This window comes from Meleagris gallopavo, chromosome 6 (assembly GCF_000146605.3).
Source record: "Meleagris gallopavo isolate NT-WF06-2002-E0010 breed Aviagen turkey brand Nicholas breeding stock chromosome 6, Turkey_5.1, whole genome shotgun sequence".
NCBI lineage: Eukaryota > Metazoa > Chordata > Aves > Galliformes > Phasianidae > Meleagris > Meleagris gallopavo.
The window spans coordinates 8,136,614-8,158,166 of NC_015016.2; the positions used below are offsets into that span (position 1 = coordinate 8,136,614).

Sequence of the window (21,553 nt, forward strand, 5' to 3'; positions counted from 1 at the left end):
GGTGTCCGCTCCGGGCCGGGCTCCGCTCTAGATGGGATAAGCGGTAAACATGTTCAGCTTTGAAGGGGATTTCAAAACAAGGCCCAAGGTGTCTCTTGGAGGAGCGAGTAGGAAGGTAAGAGACGCCGCCTATCTGTCTCCGTATTTACGTTCCGCTTCGCTTTTTCTCCGTCGTTATTTTTACCGTTGGGCCTTTAAAAAAAAAAAAAATGGGAGCAGCTATGACTAAGGTCTACCACGGAGCCGAAATTCTCCCCTCCTGATGATGCGTTTATCTCCCCGGCTCTGTTCTCCTGTTTATTTTGCTTCCCACCAGGCCACACGACCCTCCCATGCTCCCGGCCCGGAGCTGTGCCCGGGGGCACCCGCCTCACCTCGGCGTGGGGCAGCGGCCTTACACGGCCACGGTCAGCGTGTGCTTCTGGGGAAGGCTTTGCCCGCACGGCTGGAGGCTGTCAGGGTGCTGTAGCTATAGCTTTGCTCTCCCGGGTTTACACTCGGCTTGTCGTCTGCAGAGCCAGCAGCAGTTCGGTGTCTGCCGGCCTTTGTCGATGGGCAAGAAGCAGAGTGGTTTGTTTTGGTTTGACTGCCCTGTTCTATTGCAAGAGCTGAATGGTTGGGCAGGGAGCGAGAGGAAGGCCTGGTGTGTCAGGGACGCTCTGCTACAATACTGGTTCCTTGTGTTATCGTGGTTGCACGTGAAGCTGTTTGCTGTTTTCATTATTTTAATCTTCATCGGAGCAAGAAAAGGTTTTCGTTGTTGTGCACTGTAAGTAAGTTCAGTTCTCTGCAACTTAGAGGGTTTGGCAATAAGTTTGGACGGTAACAGAATCATAGAATTTCTCAGGTTGGAAAAGACCTTAAAGATCATCAAGTCCAACCATGACCTAACCACACTACCCTAACTAACAATCCTCCGCTAAATCATGTCCCTGAACACCGCATCCAAACGGCTTTTTAAACACGTCCAGGGATGGTGACTCAACCACCTTCAGTGTGTGACATTAAAGTCATGACGAAGTTTTCTTTTGGCGTCTTACATCTTTTAGTAACAAGAATGTTTAACAGAATGGCATATAAGTTGTGCAGCTTCTCACCTGAATCATCTTATCTGAAGACAGTTCTGTTCATTAGACCACATACAGTTGCATTACATGAGTTGAAAATACCATAAATATTGCCCAGTTGAATTAGGAATTGGCAGAACATGCCCTGGCCCTTGACAACAAGCTTCAGGCACTTGGCAGCTTTTGGCATCAACTTGTTAATAGCATTACTTATAGAGCGTGTTTCCTCTTCTGAAAATAAACAACTGATGTATCTCTTGTTACACCTACTGATTTTTTCATGGAAATTCAACAGAACTTTCTGTCATTTTACGTGTTAGCAATATAGGACAAATGTACTAACTTTCTGCAGGTACGAATTTATCAGAGTGAACATTATGCAAGAAAGGAAGTGAAACTGAAACTGTTGTATAAACTTCACTTGGTCCAATAAAAGGATAATATTTCACAATCGATCAGCTTTATACTGAGTGGTGCACGGATTGCAGGACATGCTACGTGGAATGCTTGTGCTGCATCAAGGCAAAACAGTCAGTTGTCGCTCTGGCCATCCCCAGCAGCTGCTGGTTTTCAGAACCTGTGCAGTGCTAATCACTTAGAAGTGCAGTTTATGTCCACTTCTATATAAACACACTGCAGTGGAGAGTGGTGTGCCAAACGTTTACATGTGGTCCACGACTCTTGTCTCATGTCCTAGGCTGCTTGTGATCATGTTTCCTTTTACCTGTAGGCTTGTATGCTGGCTGCTTAATGCTAGGGATAGTTTTCTGTTTGATTTGGAGAACTTTTCCACGTTTTGTTGCACCTGTATAGCTGTATTTAGCAAAACACAGGTACAAAGCCAGGCACTGCAGTGGAGTCAGTCAGTCAGCACTTCAGATGCCAGCAGTGTCATTCTGGTGTGGATATAACTACACCAACCTAAACCATCAGCAAACCTGACTGGTAAGAAGAGGTTTTGCTAATAATAACTACAGCCACAACTGGTAACCTTGTTGGTCTTGAGTCACGTATGCTGGCAGCCAACCTGACATTGCCATTTACTTCTGTAGTGGAGATGTATCAAGATTTCCTCAGGCCTTCTGACACCTGAGTTCTACCAGCATGTACACAATGATGCAAATATTGTTGTGTCTAAAATGGGACTTGTGGTGGCAGTTAGAAAACTTACAGTCTTAATGTGATTATAAATTTATAAAGACTAAAGGCAGACTAAAGTTTATAGGTGTATTAGTTTGAAGAGATGAATTGTCAGATTCTCAGACCTCACAATACCCTCTTGATGATGTATAACATGTAAAAACAAGAACACAGGAGTGTAAAAAAAAAGGATGATGAGATGCAATATGAAATGTTTATTTTAATTACTAGCAGCTTTTCTTACAGGAGGTACCGAATCCAATGTGCTTTCTCACCACTAAATTTTGACATGTTTTTGAATGATGAAAGCAGCAGCTTCAGGTCTGTGTTTACACTGTGTGCATCCTGTGTTCATTGGGATGGTCTGGATTGTGAATGCTGTAGAAAAGCACTGAAATTCAGCTTAATGTTTTGCCAAAAGTTTGTTAAGTCTTGGATTGCATCCTGTGTGCATCCTGTGTTCATTGGGATGGTCTGGATTGTGAATGCTGTAGAAAAGCACTGAAATTCAGCTTAATGTTTTGCCAAAAGTTTGTTAAGTCTTGGATTGCAGAATTAATTTGATCAAAATGATTGCTCCTTTCAGAATGTTGTAACATTTTAATACTACGTTTTATAATAGGTGTAAAATATAGATGACATTGTCAGCGTGCAGCCTGTTCTGTCCACCTCCTTTCACAAATCTGCTGATTCATCTGGGTTGTTGGTTGTGTGTTTGGTAGAGAGCATGGATACTGTTTTGATGTTTTGTTTACAATGTGATAAGTTATTGTACAGTTATGATTGTAGGGAGGTCTTTATTGTCACCATTAAAACACAATTCCCTGCTTTATGAGGCTCTTCAAAAGTTATTTTCAAATATAGTTTTCATTGTAACTGGTACAACTTTTTTTTTTAGTACTTCTTAAGTTTTGTAGGCCCCAAAATGTATGCTGCTATTAGGGATTGCTATGGGAAAATTCAGTGGTGTGTTGGGCAGGAATAAAGGGGTACACTTGAAGAGCTGTTTTGGGATGTACTTCAAATAGAGCTAAGCTAAGTCTGACTGTACAGAGGATTGGAGCTGATGGCCCTGCAGCGAGGGGGCCCAACTCACCCTGTGTTACAAGCAGTGAATGGGCTCACTGAACTAATGCAAAACTCCCCTGTTTTGGAGGTGCTGCAGGATGAGTGATCTGTTGGAGCACAGAGCTGATCTCAGCCAGCCTTCAGCTGAGCAGTCGCTAGGCTGAGGCAGGAGAGGGCTGAGCACTGTGTGCTCCTGATGGTGTCACCATCCCTTCTGGTGACAGCTTGCAGGTTTCACTCCTTCTGTTGCGAAGTTGGTGTCCCGGTGGCATAGCGGGAATCCAAGAAACCTTTCAGCTTGGTTTAGTCAAGTCAGAGCTGCTGTTCCTTGATGCATTTTGCCAGGGATAGGAAAAATATGAGGCACCAGTCCCTTAGTTCATAACATGTAGGGGAATCCTCTGTGCCTGTACTGAGGTGTACTAGGGGCTCTGTAGCTCTACATTCATCATATAGGTGATGAGCTCTGTTAATGACTTCTTGTAAGCCTTTAACAGGGAAAAAATGGTTAAGATGTTATGAAGTCAAATGCATAATCTAAAACATATGCACAAGTGCTTTTACAAATCCCAAGACTTTTAAAAATAATTTTAAATTATAATACAAAATGAGACAGCTTTACGAATAACTTCACAAAGTCCCCTTTATTTCTTTTAATACACCTGTTTTTAATAAGCAAAGAACTGTAGTTTGCAAAGTTCTATTTTTTCTGTTACTGACATCACATTCCTGTATATTCCCCTTCAGCTTCCAGGTGAAGTGTGCATAGGGATAGAGGTAATTAGTGCATTCGAAGTCACTGTGAATTTTTCCTCTGGGTGACGTTTAACATCCTCCTCACTTGAAAAGAAGCTGCAGGTTGTAGTTAGCTGAGAGCAGTGATGGCTGCTGCTTTCAGCTGCGTGCTGTCATCTCACACTCAAAACACATTTCTGCTCTTACAGGTGTGGTTTTTTTTTTTTTGGGCTCTTTTTGGAGAAAATTCAAAGTGACTCAGAATGCCAGTGTCATATAAAGCAACACGTACTGTGGGCAAACAGAGAATAAATTTAGAAAGCAGCCTTCTCATGTGGACTCTGGAGCCTCCAGTTACTTTGTGGCTCTGCTGTTTGTGGCCTTGCTGCTACCATGGTAAAGGTGGTGCTGGGTACTTTCTGTGTCCCAAGGTAAAATTGAAGCCCAAATGGAATTTAAATTGCCCTCGGTATGTTCATGGTGCTCTGCATCTTTTAAAATTCTTTTAACTTTCAAAAAGCCAATAGATGTGGAGTTTGTCTTGCCTATGATTGTACTGGGAATTGGGAAGCACTTTGAAGGAGGGGCAGCTGCACAGTGTCCACGTTTATTATCTGTAGATGGGTGATATGAAATATTCCTTTTGTTTGCCAACTTAGAATTTATCCACCACCCGTGTTGAAGGAATTTGCTTCTGTAAATTCCTTAAGTCATCTCATTTGCTTTAGGTGTGAATATTGATATTCATGTAGTTCAAGCTAAATTTGTCTGAAATGTTATTATTTTAAGGAAAGAGAAAAGATTCAAGTTCCTGCGTTTGGCAGGTGGAAAACAAAGGATTTTGTAACTGTCCTCAGAATTTAAAAGATCGAGTGCTTATTTGTCCTTATTTCTATGAAAATTTCCCAGAAGTCATGCCTCATATTTGGCATAGTCTATTTCAATGCTAAATAGAAGAGCATTTTCAACTTAAAAGGAGAATAAGCCCCTACATTTTACAAAGACATCTCAATGATTAATACTTCAATAGTTATTTTTATTTTAATTATTGTTATTTTTTTCTTAATGTACTCAGTGTTTAAACAGTGCCTGAAAGTAAGTGTTCTGTTTCACCTTTGCACCTCGTAAATTTAGATTTTATGTTGTCTGATGTGGAGTTAAGATGCCTTAAGTAAGACAGCTGTCAAGTGATGTTCGATTTCAGAGGACTTGACAAATACTGTTTAAAAAAAAAAGTATATTTATTTTCTGAACCTGATTTTTTGAGCCATGAAAGCTGGAGGTTTATAAACACTTGCAGAGTATTAAAATGCAGAACAAAAAGAATACAATTTAATGGATTTTAGGCAGTCTTCTCCTAGGGTATTTAAAGGCTAAGAGTTGCATGAGCATACTTTTTTGGGAAAGGAATGCATTTCAGCACTTTGTTTTCAACTCTTTACTCTTCATTCTTACTCTGTCTCATCATCCCTAAGGTCGCACTGCATTCTGCTATTGCTCACTGTTTCTTTGCTTTCTTTTTTATTTTGTCCAGCTCTGTGCTTGGCAGGTTGAGCTGCTGAAGGGGGAAGGCTAAATCATGGGGTGTGTCAGGAGTTTGGGGGAATGGCTTTCCCCTCCTTTTGAGTTAGGGTTGGAAGTGTGAAGACAAGCTGATGCTTAGTTTGCCTGCCTGCCTTGGTAGGTAGATTTGATACCTGCCTTTTTCAGTATCCAAAAGGAGGGTGTCAACTTGGAAAGCAAGAGAAGCAAGTGGAGAGCTTGGTTGTTACAGAGGTGGGGAGTAGGAGTGAGCCAGGTGTCATCTCTGCAGGCTTCTGTTGGTTGTACTGTTGTCCTCCAGCTGCCAGGAGTTGCGTCTCTGCTGTAGATGGGAGTTGTCAAATGTGCATCCCATACCTCAGTGTGTGGGGCTGCAGGCGGTCCTGGGCATGGCATCTCTTGGGTTGAACAGCAGCTGCTGAGCTCAGCTCTTTTTCACTCTGTTAAGAGACAGGGTATTTGAGAGGTGTCTGTATGGTTATCTGACTGTAAGAAGTGAGTGTTTTACAGTGACCTTCATAGACTATAGGCTTTTGGTCATCGCTTTCCCACAGCAAATTTCTTTTCTTTTGCGTGTTTGTAGAGTTATTTCTTAACTTCTGAAGTGGTGATACAGTCAAATTGTGCTGAATAACTCTGAAGGAGATTTTTTTTTTTTCTTCAGTTGGGCAGTGCTTACTTGTACATTTAATCCTTTGGCCTGGGGCAGTGCCTCTGTTACATTCAGTTTAAGAAGGTGATGTATGCCTTCAAAAATAGTCAAAGCAAGTATTTGAGACTGTAGTCGAAGTGTATTGATTTGAGAAGTGCTCTCTTCAGGGAAACCCCAACACAAAACTGAGATGCACTGAGTGAGGAGAGGCTGCCCACTTACAGTTTTCCCTCTGACCAGCAGTTAGAAAAGAATTAATGTATATTTAAAAAGAAAACATTGAAATTTTAGGTTATCTGTTGGTTATTTCTCAATTTATTACATTACTTTGTCAGTGTATCTGCTATCAGTTTTTTCACTTTACGCTTCCAGGCAGACACAAACCCCTTCTTGTTGCTTGAGTTGAGATTTGTTGTTTTAGGTATGGACTTTGTTGTGATTTCCTTCTGCTGTGTTTAACAAGTGGAAGAAACCCTTGTATTTAGAGAGCAATAGCTGTATTTAGTGGTGTCTTTGGCTGAAAAGTGCTGTCTTTAGAGGAAGAGATGGTTAACCTTCTTGTGGGATTTTTTCCTCTGGGCTTGCTCCAGTGGATGATCTGAAATACAAATCCAGCTTTAAGTTCCTTTTTATTGTATCAGTGCTTTGCTTTTCATTGTCCTTGGTGCTCCGTGCTCAGGTATTTTCTGTCCTAACGAAACTGGGTGAGTCGTGACCCTCTTGCTTCCTGCCTGCCTTCGGAAAAGGTACAGAAGAAGAATTCTGCCATCAGTTTTTGTTTCTGCCTGTAGACATTTAAATATTGCAGCACAGTTGTTTTTGAAGTGATTCAATATTAAAATATTTGTTTGCCAACTTCAGGCTTATTTTTAGGTATTTAAATGCAGGACATTTTCAGCTTGAGTGTATTTTATTTCTTAATTGCCCCGGGTTAGAAATGCCATAGAAAGAAAAAGAAATGTGTGTAAGAGAAGTGAAAAAGAAAAGTTTCCTTAAGTATGCTGCCTGTTCTGGGTTGGATTTAGGAAGGTGCCAGGGTTCAGGCAGTTTCGTTGTTATTGTCTCTAGTGGGAGATGAATATTCTGCATCAAAAGGGAATTATTTTATTTCATTGGAAACAACTGAGATCTATCCATTAAGAGATTCACGCAAATAAAGCATTATTTATATTTTGTAGCCTAGGGATACACATTTAAGGTTGTAGCTTAAAGCTGGTAAGTTTGTTCTTGCATTGTTATTGCCCTCCAGAAGCTTTGTGCAGCCCTCAATATTCCCTTCTTTCTCGCTGTTGAAGACAGTGCTCTCCTGAAACTTTCAGCTTGTAGCCCTAACTTGGGGTTCAGAATTTTTAAAGAAAAGATTCCGTTTGTGTTACAGAAGCCTACTTCGGTGTCTATTCTGGACGATTTTTGAGGAAAGGATAAGTAAATTTAAGAGTTTAGTCCTTTTTGCAAGTTAGCCAAGGCATGGAGCTTCATAGCAGTGGGTGATTGCTTTGAGTTGCCACAGCTTGCTGTGCACACCTGGGCCAATAGCTCACAGGTCCAGCCAGGAAAGTGCTCAGCAAACATTCGAAGTACCTGGTAGGTTTGGGACTCTACTATGTTTCCACCTCCTCATTTATTAATGAATTCTGTTTGCCTTGGTTACTGGGATGCTGAGAACATAAATCTGAATGTGGAGCGGTTGGTTTTGCTGTTGTTTGCCTGTCCTTGTGGTTTTTACACAGCCATTGTCACTGTTCTTCTGGGAGGGCTGTGTTAGGTGTGCTTTTAAGTGCAGGAAATAGTACTTAATTTTTGTTGAGTGCTGTGTGTATGACACACTATGAACAATCCCTCTCCTTCCCCCCCCCCCAAAAAAAAAAGTTTTGATGAAATACCGTGAAGGATTCAAAGTCTTGTTTGAATGGAAATAACCTTGTATCTTTGTGCCATTTAGGAGGAAAAGGCTTCGCTTCTGCATCGCACTCAAGAAGAAAGGAGAAAACGAGAGGTAAAGTAACTATAAGTGCTTGCATGCATGCTGGATTTGTGTTTGATACAGTAACCTTTGCAGTCCAGTGCTTTATTCTGTTGCAGAGGTGGGTAGTTCAGGAATGCTTTCTTTCAGTTCACAAATTTTGTGCAGTCTTCCAGTATACTGGAAGCAACAAAATCAACTGCTTTTATGCTCCTTCCCAGAAGTGATTTTCATTTCAAAAGAAGATAATTAAGTATGCACTGGGTGGAAAAGGAATTTTTCCTTTTATTTTGATGCTCATTTGATCTAGTCTGTGTTGAGAAAATAGAGGCATTTGGTTAGTAAATTCTTCCATTTCTTTGCCTTGTGGATTGATCTTGGCAAGCCCTTTTCTACTGCTTTTTCTGCTGTGGCTTCCAGAATAACCTTCAGCAAACCTCTTCCCCAGTTTGAGTCTGGGTTCTGGAAGTTGCAGTTGAAACAATGATACTTGAATGCATTGTAAAGCTCTTTGGACTCAGCTGATGACTGAGAGAGTGAGAAGCGGTTGTGAGGCTGATGTCTGAGTTTTCAGGAAATCTTACTAATCATGTTGATGTATGTTACTGCCTTTTGGGAGTTTGAGCTGGAACAAAGCGGAAAAGAGGGAATACACATAGGAAGGAAAAAGTTCAGTTCTGAAGCGCAGTGTCTTGGTGAATATGTTCCTTCCAGCCTGAGCTGTTTTGTGGTTCTGTGGTATGTGGCAAAATGAGATCCATTTAGTAGTATGGTGTGAGTGAATGTATTAATTTTGACATTCTTTTGTCTTCTGATATGAGGAGGATAAAAAAACACGGTTTTGAAAGATGGTTTTAAAAACGTTACTGTCCAGTTTTCATGCAAATCAAGGAAAACAGAGCCCCTTTGAATATGTGTTTGAGCCTTACTGGATTAAATGCAGTTTTTTGGTGGCTCATCCCTTTCTGAGGATAGTTACTGCTTCTTTTTTTTTCTCTCTAAACTAGCTATGAGATTGCTAGAATTTCGCTGGTTACTTAATGTTGTGTTAGTAATCAAATTTGCAATCACTGAAGTTCTTATCAACATGGGCAAAGACTCGCTTGTACTTAAAAAAACGTTTTGCCAAATGTCAAAATAACCCATTCAGTCACATATTTATGAATATAATAGTATCATGTAGTTCAGAGTTGGTGCAGTCATATTTCTGTATGTACACACAGACATGCACATCACAGGAGATTACTGGTCTCAGTTCTTCACAAAATGAGTGAACTGTTCTGGTATAGGAGTGATTAGCATTATTTTTTTTAAAGGATGATTCCTCTGAGATTAAGACCAGTTATGTCTTTAAAAAGGGCCTGTAGCTGAACCTTAGCAGTGACCTTGGACTTAAAATCTTTGCAATTATGGGTCGCTAATTGACTGTTAGATGTGCTAGGCTGAAAACAATATCTAGAAAGAGAAGATATCCACTTTTCAATCGAGCATTATGTTATGATTATGAAGAGAGAATGCCTGTCTGTAATTGGAACTCTGCTGCTTGTTCCCATGCTTTGTTCTTCTGCTGTTGAGTATTTTTCTCTGCAGTATCTTTTGGAATAGACAGCTTTCATTTCGGTTCAGGCTCAGGAATTAATCAGAGGATTTCAAGGACAGGTTTATTTAGAGGAGTTGTTTAAGAATTTTCTTTACTTCTTTCTTTCATCTCCTAAGAAACTCTATGGGCGTTGTTGGGAAGTGATTTACAGTAGCCACTTCCCTTGGGTATTTCTGTGATCGGATGTGCTGGGGTGTTGTCAGGGAATGTGCTGAGTACTTTCTCCGTAGTACCTGAAGCAAGCTGGCTTTCAGTTACCCAGAAAGTGAGCTATTTTACAGGGATGGTTATAACTGCTCATTCCGGTTGGTGACGAAGGCTTCATAAAATGACTCTGATTTGCTTTCTTTGTCTTCTTTAAAATAGAGCAGGAATTTCTTTCTCTGTAGTTTCCCTGTAGAGCTGTTAGGCTTGAAGCATTGCCTTCGTTTCTCTTCAGGTTTGTCCAAATAAACATTGTGTGTTTTGCTTTGTTATTCTCTTGTTGTTGTTGTTTCCTTCCCTTGCTAATCTAAACTGTGCTGGGTTCCTAATACAGATTTGTCATTTGAATGGAAGGAAGCGGGTCTTCAACAGCTGATCTGTGCAGAAAGAGGAATAGTGTCACTGAGTTTGAGTTCTTCAGCATTGTAGCATTAGAGCTGTCAAATAAAATGTAAACGTGTTTATGTTGATTTCTGTGGTATTATGTACTTACTGAGTATTAAGAGTTCTTTTGCTATAACCTAGTGGTAATTGCATACTTAAAGTAATAAAAAGCTTTCTTCTGATTTTGTGTGTATTGGATGCAGAACATCAGATACTTTTTCTTAATGATAGTGCTTAATTTGAATTAAAGAATTTCTTTTGAATACAAATTTATCAGATAAAATTGTAGAAATTAGAGTTGGTTCCACAATGTTTATTTCTATTTATTTATTTTTCTTTCATTTTACAGGAAGAAAGGCGAAGGCTGAAAAATGCAATAATAATCCAATCATTTGTAAGGGGTTACAGAGACAGAAATCGTCAGGTAAGTACTTGTTTGTTGTGAAAGAGGTAAAGCAGTCTTGCTGGAAAACCAATTTGCTGTTAAAAAAAAAATTAAGAAAGCTTGACAAATTTGAATATTTGGTGTACTGATGAAATGTAAGTTCTTATTGTCTCTTGACATCTGCTGAGCCTCAGTTCTTTAGTAGATTAATGCTTATTCAGCAAAGCACCTTTGTGACAGCTGACTTGAGTGGGATGATGTAACTTTCTTGACTTGACACTTACATACTTGCAGCTTTTACATATCAGCAAAACTTCTGTGGTGTGTGTGACTAAGGTAGTCATCTGAGTCAAGGATATTCTTTTTAAGCTGCTCTTGGCTCGATTGTTCTGGGAAAGAGTTCTGTTTACATTTGCTAATGTTGATTGAGTAAACTAGTTGAAAATGTTTGGTGTGATAATTTTGACTTGAGAAGCAACAAATTTGTTGCCATGTGTACCTTTTGAGTTACAGGAAGCAAATATGACCTTATGATTTTTGTGTATGTGTTCTCTTAATGAATAGGTGCATTTAATTACTTTGCTACCAGTTGGGATGGGAAACAAATGAGATTCTAAAAATGCCACATCCCTATATAAATTCATAACCATTATCAATACACTAATTTGTATCTTCCTTTATTTTAAGTACTCTACCCAGAGAAGTGAATTTGATCGCTGTGCTAATTTGGCCCAAACTGGAGGAACCTTTTCTACAGCTAATGGAGCTAATTTGACTCTTCTAGTTCGTCAGCTACTCTTTTTCTATAAACAGAATGAGGATTCTAAGCGTTTGGTGAGTATTGTAAATATTTTGATCTGTTCTATTAAAATATTCTTTTGCTTGGAAGGCTTAGGAAGGGATGCAGAAATGGATTTGATCACTTCATGAAGTTCATTTTGCTGACCTGCACTCTTTTGTTCATCTTGTTTAGATGAAATAACTTAAAATTAGACTTTGGGTGTGTAGTCTATGAGAAAATCCTTTGTGTGTAGTCTAGAAAAATCCTTTGTCTGTGAGTCACAGTAATTTATTAAAAAACATTATAAGAAATGTTTTAAGTAATAATTTCCTACTAGCTTTCTGGTAGGTCTGTAGGTGTTTTTATTAACAAATTTGTTGAAAAAGTTATTTGTAAATGTATGTCTGTTAATTTTGGGAGTTAATGGTCATGTTTTACGTAGTTCAATGAATATTTTTTCCTTAAATAATATGGTTGTCTTATTTTATATTTTTTAAGTTCTCCAAAGGAGATGTTGCATATATTTAAGATCAATTTTATGCAAGACCTGTGTTGATAAAAATATGGATATTATACCTATGTTACGTACAGCTGCTCTTCACATGCTTGAAACAACAGAACTGAGATGTAATAAATCGTAAACTTTTGTGTATGTTTTCCAGATATGGCTGTGTCAGAATTTAATTAAACAGAGTTCTCAGTTTGTTAAGCAATTGGATGGTCCAGACCGACTTATTTGCTTATTCCAAATAAAAAGACTGTTGGGGCTGTGTTGCAGGTAAATTCTTTTTTCTGTACACCGCTGCCTAAAGTGTGTTGAGAAATTGCATTGGGCACTTGCTTGTTTCTTTGTGTGGTAAATGGAGAGAACTGTTTATGATCACTGTAAATATAGGCTATGATAAATCATGCTATGAAAAATGAAATGTTCTCAATTCCGTTGCCTTTTAAGTTCATATGCAATACATGCTTAAGGAATGTACTCCCTAAGGATAGACTTAAGTGTATTCCTAAGTGTTTGCATGTAGCAAGGTCATTACAAGTATTTGTTGGAACCAGAAGGTTTTCTTGAACTAATAGCAATCAAAAAGTATCCTATGAGTTTGACTATTTTTCCAAGGATATGCTTTGGATGTTGTATTTTAATACTGATGTTGAAAATGCCCTTCCTTTGATTTGGACTTGAGGCATGTTACGCAGTTATTTTACTGTCTTCAACAGTAGATTCATTATTGGTACTGACCCTTTTACATTCATTTCAGCGAGCCAATTGAAGGTAAATCTATGGAACTACTGGAATAACTGTCATCTAAAACCTAATTTTGGAAACATTATAGTGGTTGCTTTTATTAACAATACTCCCTAGAGCTTTGAAAAATCTTGTTTCCTTTTGAAGATTTTCTTTTAGTAAATGAGTGCATTTGAATCAGTGAATCTTGCTATACTGTATGGGTTGCTTTCTGAGCTACTTACAGTTTGGTGCAGAAGCCCAGGAAGCAAGAGGTGAGACATGTAGCGAGGAGGAGTGTTCCTCTTGTGTAAGCTCAGCTTCATGAACAGTTGTTGCTTTTGTCATTACATTTAAAAAACTAAACAAAGCAAAACAAAACTTTAGTACAAAAAAAAAAAAAAAAAAGAAAAAAAAAAAGACTTGATAGCAGCTATGTCTGCTGTCTGCCAATAATACTTGTCAAAGTATCTTTAATCTGTTTAGAGAAATGCCTTAGCTGTGTTATCAGAGTCACTTTTGCTGTTAATGTCCTGTCTTTCTGGATGGCTGTGAAAGAAAGGACACTGTAGGGGCAGCTCTGCCTGTATGTGTCTCGTTGTAACAAATCGTTTTAATTCTGAATGGGCTCTGAATTGTCACAATTACTCCTAGTTGTTCTGTAAGAAATTTGCTAGAAGGTTGGGGATGGGTGTATTTTTAATACTTAAGGCTGTAGTCAAAGACATTCTGGGAAACATCGTATGTTTAACTAAAACAGTATTTGTTCTCAGCCCATTCTATAAAACCAGGAATTATTATTATAATGGTGCCAACAAAAAGATGTTAATTATTGAGAACTTGGGAGAGTACAGTTAGAAGTAAGTTATTTTAAAATTAATTAGGAAAGTTCTTTTAGTTTTGGTTGTACACTGATGTGCATGTGCTTGTGATGAAATAAGAGAAACCTCTTGATAAATTATTTTTGTTTGATTTCATTTGTAGGTTACTGCAAAATTGCAATGACGACAGTCTGAATGTTGCACTTCCTATGAGAATGCTTGAGGTATTTTCATCTGAGAATACATATTTACCTGTTTTACAAGATGTCAGCTATGTAACATCACTAATTGAACAAATTTTGCACTACATGATTCAGAAAGGTGAGTAGCTAGGAACTAGAAGTTCTCAGAAATACTCAAGAACTGAACAAAATACATAATACCTGAAGGCCATGTCGTTTCATCATGTTTTACCTTTACTGCAGACACAAATTAAGTGCTACATACACTCACCCATACATGAAACATATTTTGCTTGTAATGAGGTCACTGCTTGAGAAATTACTATTTAAATTCTTCAGATATTCTGTTCATAAACTCAGTATTCTCCCAAGTTATATATACAGACTTTCACTACAGAGCTTGAGAGTAGGTGGATATAGTTCTCTATAACTGCTAGTGATTGTTATTGTTGTAAATTGGTATTAATTTTTCTTCTTGCTAGCACTAGAAAAAGACACCTTAGCAAAGAGATGGTGACCTAACCGTTATTTGCTTCGTGGCATCATCAACAAAACTGTTTGCTGAGCTGCAATCAGTTACACCTGTGCAAACATACTGAAAGTTAATGAGTTGTGTAGTTATCGCCAAAATTCGTGTTGTCTTGAAGAAACGTTATTGCTCTGAGGATGTGGGAAAGAAATAATTTGCTTTTGTGGTACCACTTGAGTTTGCAATGACCAGTAGCTGGGGAAAAATGCCAGAAATGGCATGAAAACACATCCTGGATCCAGCTTCATGGATATAAAATGTAGACTAGCACCTTCCAATTGGTTAATCCTTGCAATAATTCTGTACTTGTGAGTTTTAGAGTGCATTCTGTAATACAAGTCTATCTTAGGCTAATAAAGATGTGTGCAGATTCCGTATTTTGAAGTTACTGTAGGGAAAAAAGTGAATTTTACCATAGCGCATTTAATTTTCTTGACTAAGCATAATGAAGACTTTGGAAGTACTTGTGTTTACTTCGTAATTAATGTCTTCAAAGTCACTTTAATATTTCTTTTTTTGTAATATTCATTCTGATATGTAAAGGTTTACCAGGATGCTAAATTATAAATTTTAGTAAAAAAAAAAATTTAGCTTTCTAATCACGAAACCAAGAAGCAGCATGCATGCACAACAAAGTGTGCAGTCTCCTCATTATTTATGATGGTTAAGTTATGAAGAAGCTGTATTCAGCTTTTCTTATGTGTTTTGAAATAGAGTTCATTGTTCACGTGAGTATTGTTATTCAGAGAATCATAGAATCATTGAATGGCCTGGGTTGAAAAGGACCACAATGATCACCTAATTTCAACTTCCATTCCTTATAGTGGCTTTTGTTTGTCAGTTAGGGTTACTGTGACAAAATGTCCCAGACGTAGTCTCTCAATGAGAGATTAAAATGCTACCTATGCATTTACAGTGGTTCCTGTAATAGCGAAACTTGCCTTAATTTAGGATTTCATTGAGTAAGAGGAAGTTGGATTAGGAAGAATGAAATCATGTGATTCCATTTGTATTGCAGCAAGACAAAAATAGATTTCTGACAGTGAGACACATTACCCTCCACACACCTTTGTGGCTCCAATGGTAATACATTTTATTACTGGCTGAGAGGTTCCTGCTCTGGAACAGCAATTGACTCTTCAGTCTGCTAAAGCAAGGTGTTTGTAAACTTGAGACCAGATAGCCTTGCTAGCAGAACATGTAAGATACTGTCATGTTTCTGTGTAGAGGGAGAAATTAATTTCTGAAAGAGGAAAAAGCAAGCTGTCGAAGAGAAGAGAACGTATTTCATAGGTGATTATTTCAAGAAAATATCGAATTATTCACTTTATCAGCAGGATTGGTTGGTCTTTTGAAAGTCAAACCGACTCTGAATGCAGTTATTTATCTCTGAATTTATAAAGTGATATTTCCAAAGATAACCAACAGCAGATAACAGCTTTATGTGAATATGACTTGTACAGCTGTAATACAGATTCCTAAATAAAGTTTTTTGCTGTGAATTACAGAGTTTTGTTAAAGTTATAATTGTTAAGTAAGTATATGTTGTTTTATAAAGAAAAGCAAAAAAAGTAATACTGAATTTAAATGATTTTACTTATTTGCAGGCTACTACAAGTCGCTTTATTTGTTAATTAATAGTAAGCTTCCATCAAGTATTGAGTATTCTGATGTTTCTCGAGTCCCTCTTGCAAAAATACTTCTGGAGAATGTTCTGAAACCATTGCACTTTACATATAGCTCCTGTCCAGAAGCTGCAAGGTAAATAAAAATATTAGATACTTGTGTACTTGATTATTGTCAGAGCTTCACAGTTTATTGTTGTTTAACATCCAACTGTTTTTTCAGTGCAGTTCAATTTATATGCAGTAGTAATGATTTATTGAAGGAGCATCGGTGTGGAAAAACTTAGTTGAGTATAAAGATGTAGCCGAAGTCAGATGAAAAGAATTCTGCATTTAAGAATTTTGTGGCAGGTTTATGAGAGGGGAAATAACTAAGTCATAGCTTGCTAGGAGAATGAGTCAGGTGTGTGGAAAGACAGAAAAAAGCTGGAACTGACTCTGCTGCATGTGATAGTGTTTTGTGTTACAGTAAAAAGAAGAAAAAGAAATCAGAATTTTTTAGTTTATTTTTTATTTCACGATTAAAACAAATTTAACTTCAGAATAGTTTTCCATGAGTTTACTTTTAGTGTAAGGGGTAATGTTACGATTAATATAATCAGGGAAAAGACATTGTATAAGTACTATATTTTTGAAAAAATCTAATTCAGTTTACTGGCACAGAATTAATGCAGCATCACTTTGCTGTCTTCTTGGTGAATGTGTTCAAACTTGCAAAATTTGATATGTCATTGCATGGACGTACTTGTGAGAAGCATCACCTGTATTTTCCATCAAGACATTTTTTCTTCATTTTAGACAACAGATTTTTGCAGCCTTCACAGAGGAGTTTGTGGCAGCACCTTTCACAGATCAGATATTCCATTTCATCATTCCAGCGCTGGCTGATGTGCAGATCGTTTTCCCTTATGAATTCTTTCTGAATGCACTATTATTAGCAGAGAATGGATGTTCAAGAAAAAGTGATCGAGCTCCATGGCTTTTTTACTTCGTGTTAACAGTTGGAGAAACGTATTTGGGTGAGAAAGCTATATGACCTGTTCATTGCTTTTTCATATTTGAGTTAGTATTTCATGTGTTTCCATAACCTAGTTTGTTGCCTAGCAGTTTGTGGATACAAGTATTAGAGATCTGTGTTTTTTAGCTATTTTTTCCCCCTTTAGGAAGAAAATGCACTTAATTGGGAGGGTTTGGCATAATGTGATTTTTTGTTAGATATTTCCAGTAAAATATAGTGAAGAACTGCCTAACTAAAGATCTTTTATTTCAATGTATTTGTTACAGGATCACTTTCAGAAGAAGGACTGCTTGTGTATTTGAGAGTACTCCAGGCTTTTCTCTCTCAGCTGCCTGTATCTAGTGCTGGTACAAATTGTCAAGATGCAAACAGCGATTCTGAAGATGAGGATGAAGAGATCAGTAAAATGACAACTACACCAGTAAGCATTATAGAATTTCTTTAAATAAGTTTGATTTACAGTATTGGCAAATATAGGAAAAACCGTGATCACTCTAAGTCCAGTATTTTTCTAGATATTGTCATAGCAGGAGCCTGTTTACTTCTTACAAGTAGATGGCTGCTCATTGCAAACAAATAGGACTGATTGTTTAAGAAAAAGAAAAGCATAAATAAAGCTCTTAGTATAATAGCATAGTTCAGGTAGTGTGATTTCTGGATAACAACTTTCTTCTTTTAACAAAAATAAAATTGAACTTCTCTGCTTTAAATTTACAGGGACCAGTATTCTCCTCATTTCTTAAGGTCATGGTAACACTGGGATAGGCTGAAAATGCTGATCTGATCTTTGAATTTTTTTTTCCTCATTGAAATATTCTACATTCAAGTACAGCCTTTACTCTGTTGAATTAGCTCCATTTTTAAATATATACATTATCTTCAAATCCTTCAGGGTGGAACACTTAGTTTCTGCAGTAATATATAGAGAGTAGTGTAAAAATGACTTTTCACTAGAGTTTAAGCATGTTGTAAAACTTTGACTAATGAATTGAACCCATGGTAACTTTGACCTCCTAACACTCAGACCAAGATTTTGAACACCCACAGCTGGAGGGATGTAAATTCAACAGTTTCTTAATGACCTTTATATGATCTCTCAAAATACGTACTGCTACTCAGGAAACTTATGCAGTGTGCAGTCTTCTCTTGTGCAATGTGTGAGATTACACCAAACTTACTGTTCATTAAAGCAAAACAAATTGGAGCGGGGGGAACCCAAACAACTGTGTGAGTGATTTTTGTCTCCCACGCTGAGCTGGGATTTTTAGATGTAGTGTGTTACTGTTACGCAAAAATCTTTATCAGTGTAGTGTGAATAAACTGCCTTTTTACCCAGTAAGTAATATATTGTCCAAAGTACAAAATAATTGCCATTTTTTAACCCCAAAAATTTAGAATTCAAATATTTAATTTGTGGGCCATGCATGCATTGCAGTATATCCTGTGAGATTCTGTTTCTGCTTTAGAGATACAGTGACGTTTAAGAGGTAATAGATAATTTAAAAAATAAAAAAAAAACAAATTAACAGTGAAAAGAAATTTACAGTAATTTGTTAATTAGAGAAGATCTCTGAGGAAACCTTATTACATAATATGATTTGTTGCAGTTCGTTTTTCTGGTGTTTCTCCTGTGCTTTTTTTAATGTATTCTGTATTTCCAAGCATACCTATCTTACTTAAAAGAGAAAAAAACAACAAGGGTATAAATTGGAACTTTTATCCTCCAGCAAGCCAAGGTGTTTTCTGCTTTCTTGAGGACCAGATAGAAAGAGGAAATAAATAAAAGAGAATTTTGAGCTCTGCTCTGTTCTGTGCCAACAAAAATGATTCCTCATTGTGTACTTCTTCCACTAGCTGAACATGTATTAGGTACCCTGAAGTTTGTTGGTTAGTCCATGGGTGACGAATGTGAAAATATCATTTCTAAAAGAATGCACAGGAGGCATTCATTTCTGGACTTCATGCCCAGTGCTAACTGATTTCACTGGGAGAGAGATAAGTATTTGCATATTTTATGCCTGTAAATGATCTTACCTTATTGTATTCAAGTGTTGAAGAGCATTAAATATAATCTTTCCTACTGATTTAAGTGAGAAGATCGATAACTGTGATCCAGTACTTGCCTGCCTAGGGATTTAAATTGACTCTAAAGTGTGATGCTTTCAGGAATGCTCCTGGTGTATATAGATGTGCTCATGTTGTAATTATCATACTGGAAATATTTGTTCCAGTAAAATTCTCTTTTTAAAAAAAAATAAAAAGATAAAAAAATACTTGATCATTAAAAGTAATTCAAGGGAATTTTTTCTTTGATATGTTTATAGGGTGATGGGAGAATATCAGTTCAGTACATTACTGAGGAGTGTCTAAAGAAACTGGATACAAAGCAGCAGACAAACACACTGTTGAATATGGTTTGGAGAGATTCAGCTAGCGAAGAGGTCTTTACCTTGATGGCATCAATCTGCCACACGCTAATGGTGCAACACCGAATGATGGTGCCAAAAGTCAGGCAAGTATAAATAATAGTGACATTGAACTGTAGTACATCTAAAATTCATTTAACTGAATAAGCTGTTTGGTGAAATACACTGTGTTTTAATTTTTTTCTTTGAGATCTTTTATGATCAGCTGAAATAAAGAAGGATGTTCATTGCATGGACAATATGGACAAATCACTGAATCCAGAAGTGTAAGCCCATGCTTTGTTTAGTGAGTTGCATCACTGTATTGAGGGACTGTGGGATGGTGTTTGTGATCAGAAAATCACCCACAGATCGGTTGGCAGAGATTCTAGGGAAGTAATTTTTTTGTCCTCTTTCCCAGAGGCAGCATTTAATGTCATGCTTGCGGAAAACTGTCTTAACTTATTTTTAAAACTTAGAGTGATTTGGATTCCACAGTCTCACTACCCAGCTGAGTGCAGAAATCGGTTTGTTCTCTACCTCCTTTAACATACAGCCAGTTATCTCTCTTGCTACAAACTGAAACAATTCCAATCTATTGGAAAAAAATTGTTGTTGGGAAGGGCTTTGAAACCTGAAATGGAAGTAAAATACTCATCCAGTTGTGCAGTATTCTTTCACAGATTTTGCTACAAAATCTAAAGCAGGTGTCAGTGGCCAACTTTATTTTTTTTTTTTTACTGTTTTATCATCAGTCAAAAATCTGCAAGTATTGAAGTAATTGTGGTGCAAGTAGTTGTGAATAAGTATGTAGTTGCTAGCAATAAACTAAGTATTTAGGGAATGTTGTAAACATAATCAATTCAAACTGCATTGTAAACAATGATACAGAAAACTAATTTGGTGCTATCTTAGCTCAGTGGTGTTTATAGCTGTTAGAGGAAGTAAGATGTCAGTGAAACTGTGATTGCTCGATTAGGGTAATTAGTTCTTTGTAGACTAATTGCATTAGAACAGGATGTGAGACCTGGAGATCATAGCAGCAGTTGAATGAATTAGTATCCCCCTTTATTGTTGAAAGTAGTACATTGTCTTGGATAGTAATTACTGAGGTTAAATGCATCATTGCTTTGACTTGAGGTTTGCTGGTGAACTGTGGAAAGGATGCTTCATGAATAAAGAAATCCTGCACAAATGTAATTGTGTGAGTATGACATCTATTTCCTCTGAGAAGCCATATTAGGTTCCTTGCAATTATTTGTGATAACAAGGCAGTTAACATAAACTCGAAGCTGTGAAGGCTCTAGTCAACATCTTGAAATATGGAAATTGCTTTCCATTAAAACTTTTGTACAGCTCCAAAGTAGTTGAATTTACCAATTTTAGAAAAAACAGTGTTTTTAATTGGCAATACTTGTTGAATTATTTTCACAATCAAAATTAATTCACACAGGCATTTGATAAACAGAAGTCGGTGTTAACTAATTCCGACTCCTGAGTCAGTCATCACGGTGGGTTTACCACGCATAATTGTGTCAGTAGATGTCAATCTTTTGTCCTGTTCAGTGCTTTTCAGACCTGGTTTCCAAGTAGGTATTCTAAATAGTCTTTTTCAGAGTATTTTTCAAAGAACATTTGATGCTTGTTTTAAAGGTAATAAACCTTCTGCAGTTTCAAAATAATGTATTTTCTTCATTAATTTCCACATTGCTTTTGCCTGATTATTATTTTTTTAATTGCTGAAATTATTTTATCAAATTCAATGAGTATTTTGCAAGATGCTTAACCCTTTTGAAGTTAGACTTTATATGAGTAATATTTACTATAAAATGCTGCTAATTAAGCCATGTAGAAATAGTTTAGATAGCTTAGTTAAGAAAAAGTAATTTATTTGCAATGACTGAGAAATTTTTAAGCTCTTAGAATACATTAAATTTTTATTTTCTTTTTAAAAACACAGTGGATCAAAGGCTTTAAAAGATAGAAAAGGCTGATAGACCTTGCTTATTTAGCAGCATTTACAGCTGTAATAGAATAATGATGATTAGCAACTATAAATGCTGCAAATTTGTAGAGTGGAATACTAAATAAAAAGCTTAATAACTGAAAATAGCATAGTTTTCTTTCCAGTTCATAAACAGTTAAGATTGACACAGACTTTGGAAAAGAAGAAACAGCAAATCTGTGTTATTTTAAATAGTTTTGAGGATCTTTTCCTTCTTAA

The 21,553-nt window shown here is 37.1% G+C and overlaps 1 protein-coding gene across 1 annotated transcript in view; it reads left to right on the forward strand.

Moving 5' to 3' along the window:
- The first annotated feature begins 6 nt into the window (after positions 1-6).
- Positions 7-21,553, forward strand: part of UBE3C (ubiquitin protein ligase E3C) — a 64,171-nt gene continuing 42,624 nt past the window's right edge. Inside the window, exons 1-10 of the mRNA XM_010712393.1 lie at positions 7-115; positions 8,147-8,200; positions 10,705-10,779; positions 11,428-11,574; positions 12,184-12,299; positions 13,734-13,891; positions 15,889-16,042; positions 16,705-16,925; positions 17,191-17,345; positions 19,249-19,436. Coding sequence (XP_010710695.1) covers positions 50-115; positions 8,147-8,200; positions 10,705-10,779; positions 11,428-11,574; positions 12,184-12,299; positions 13,734-13,891; positions 15,889-16,042; positions 16,705-16,925; positions 17,191-17,345; positions 19,249-19,436 — 1,334 coding nt within the window. The 5' untranslated portion in view covers positions 7-49. The remainder of the gene's footprint in view (positions 116-8,146; positions 8,201-10,704; positions 10,780-11,427; positions 11,575-12,183; positions 12,300-13,733; positions 13,892-15,888; positions 16,043-16,704; positions 16,926-17,190; positions 17,346-19,248; positions 19,437-21,553) is intronic.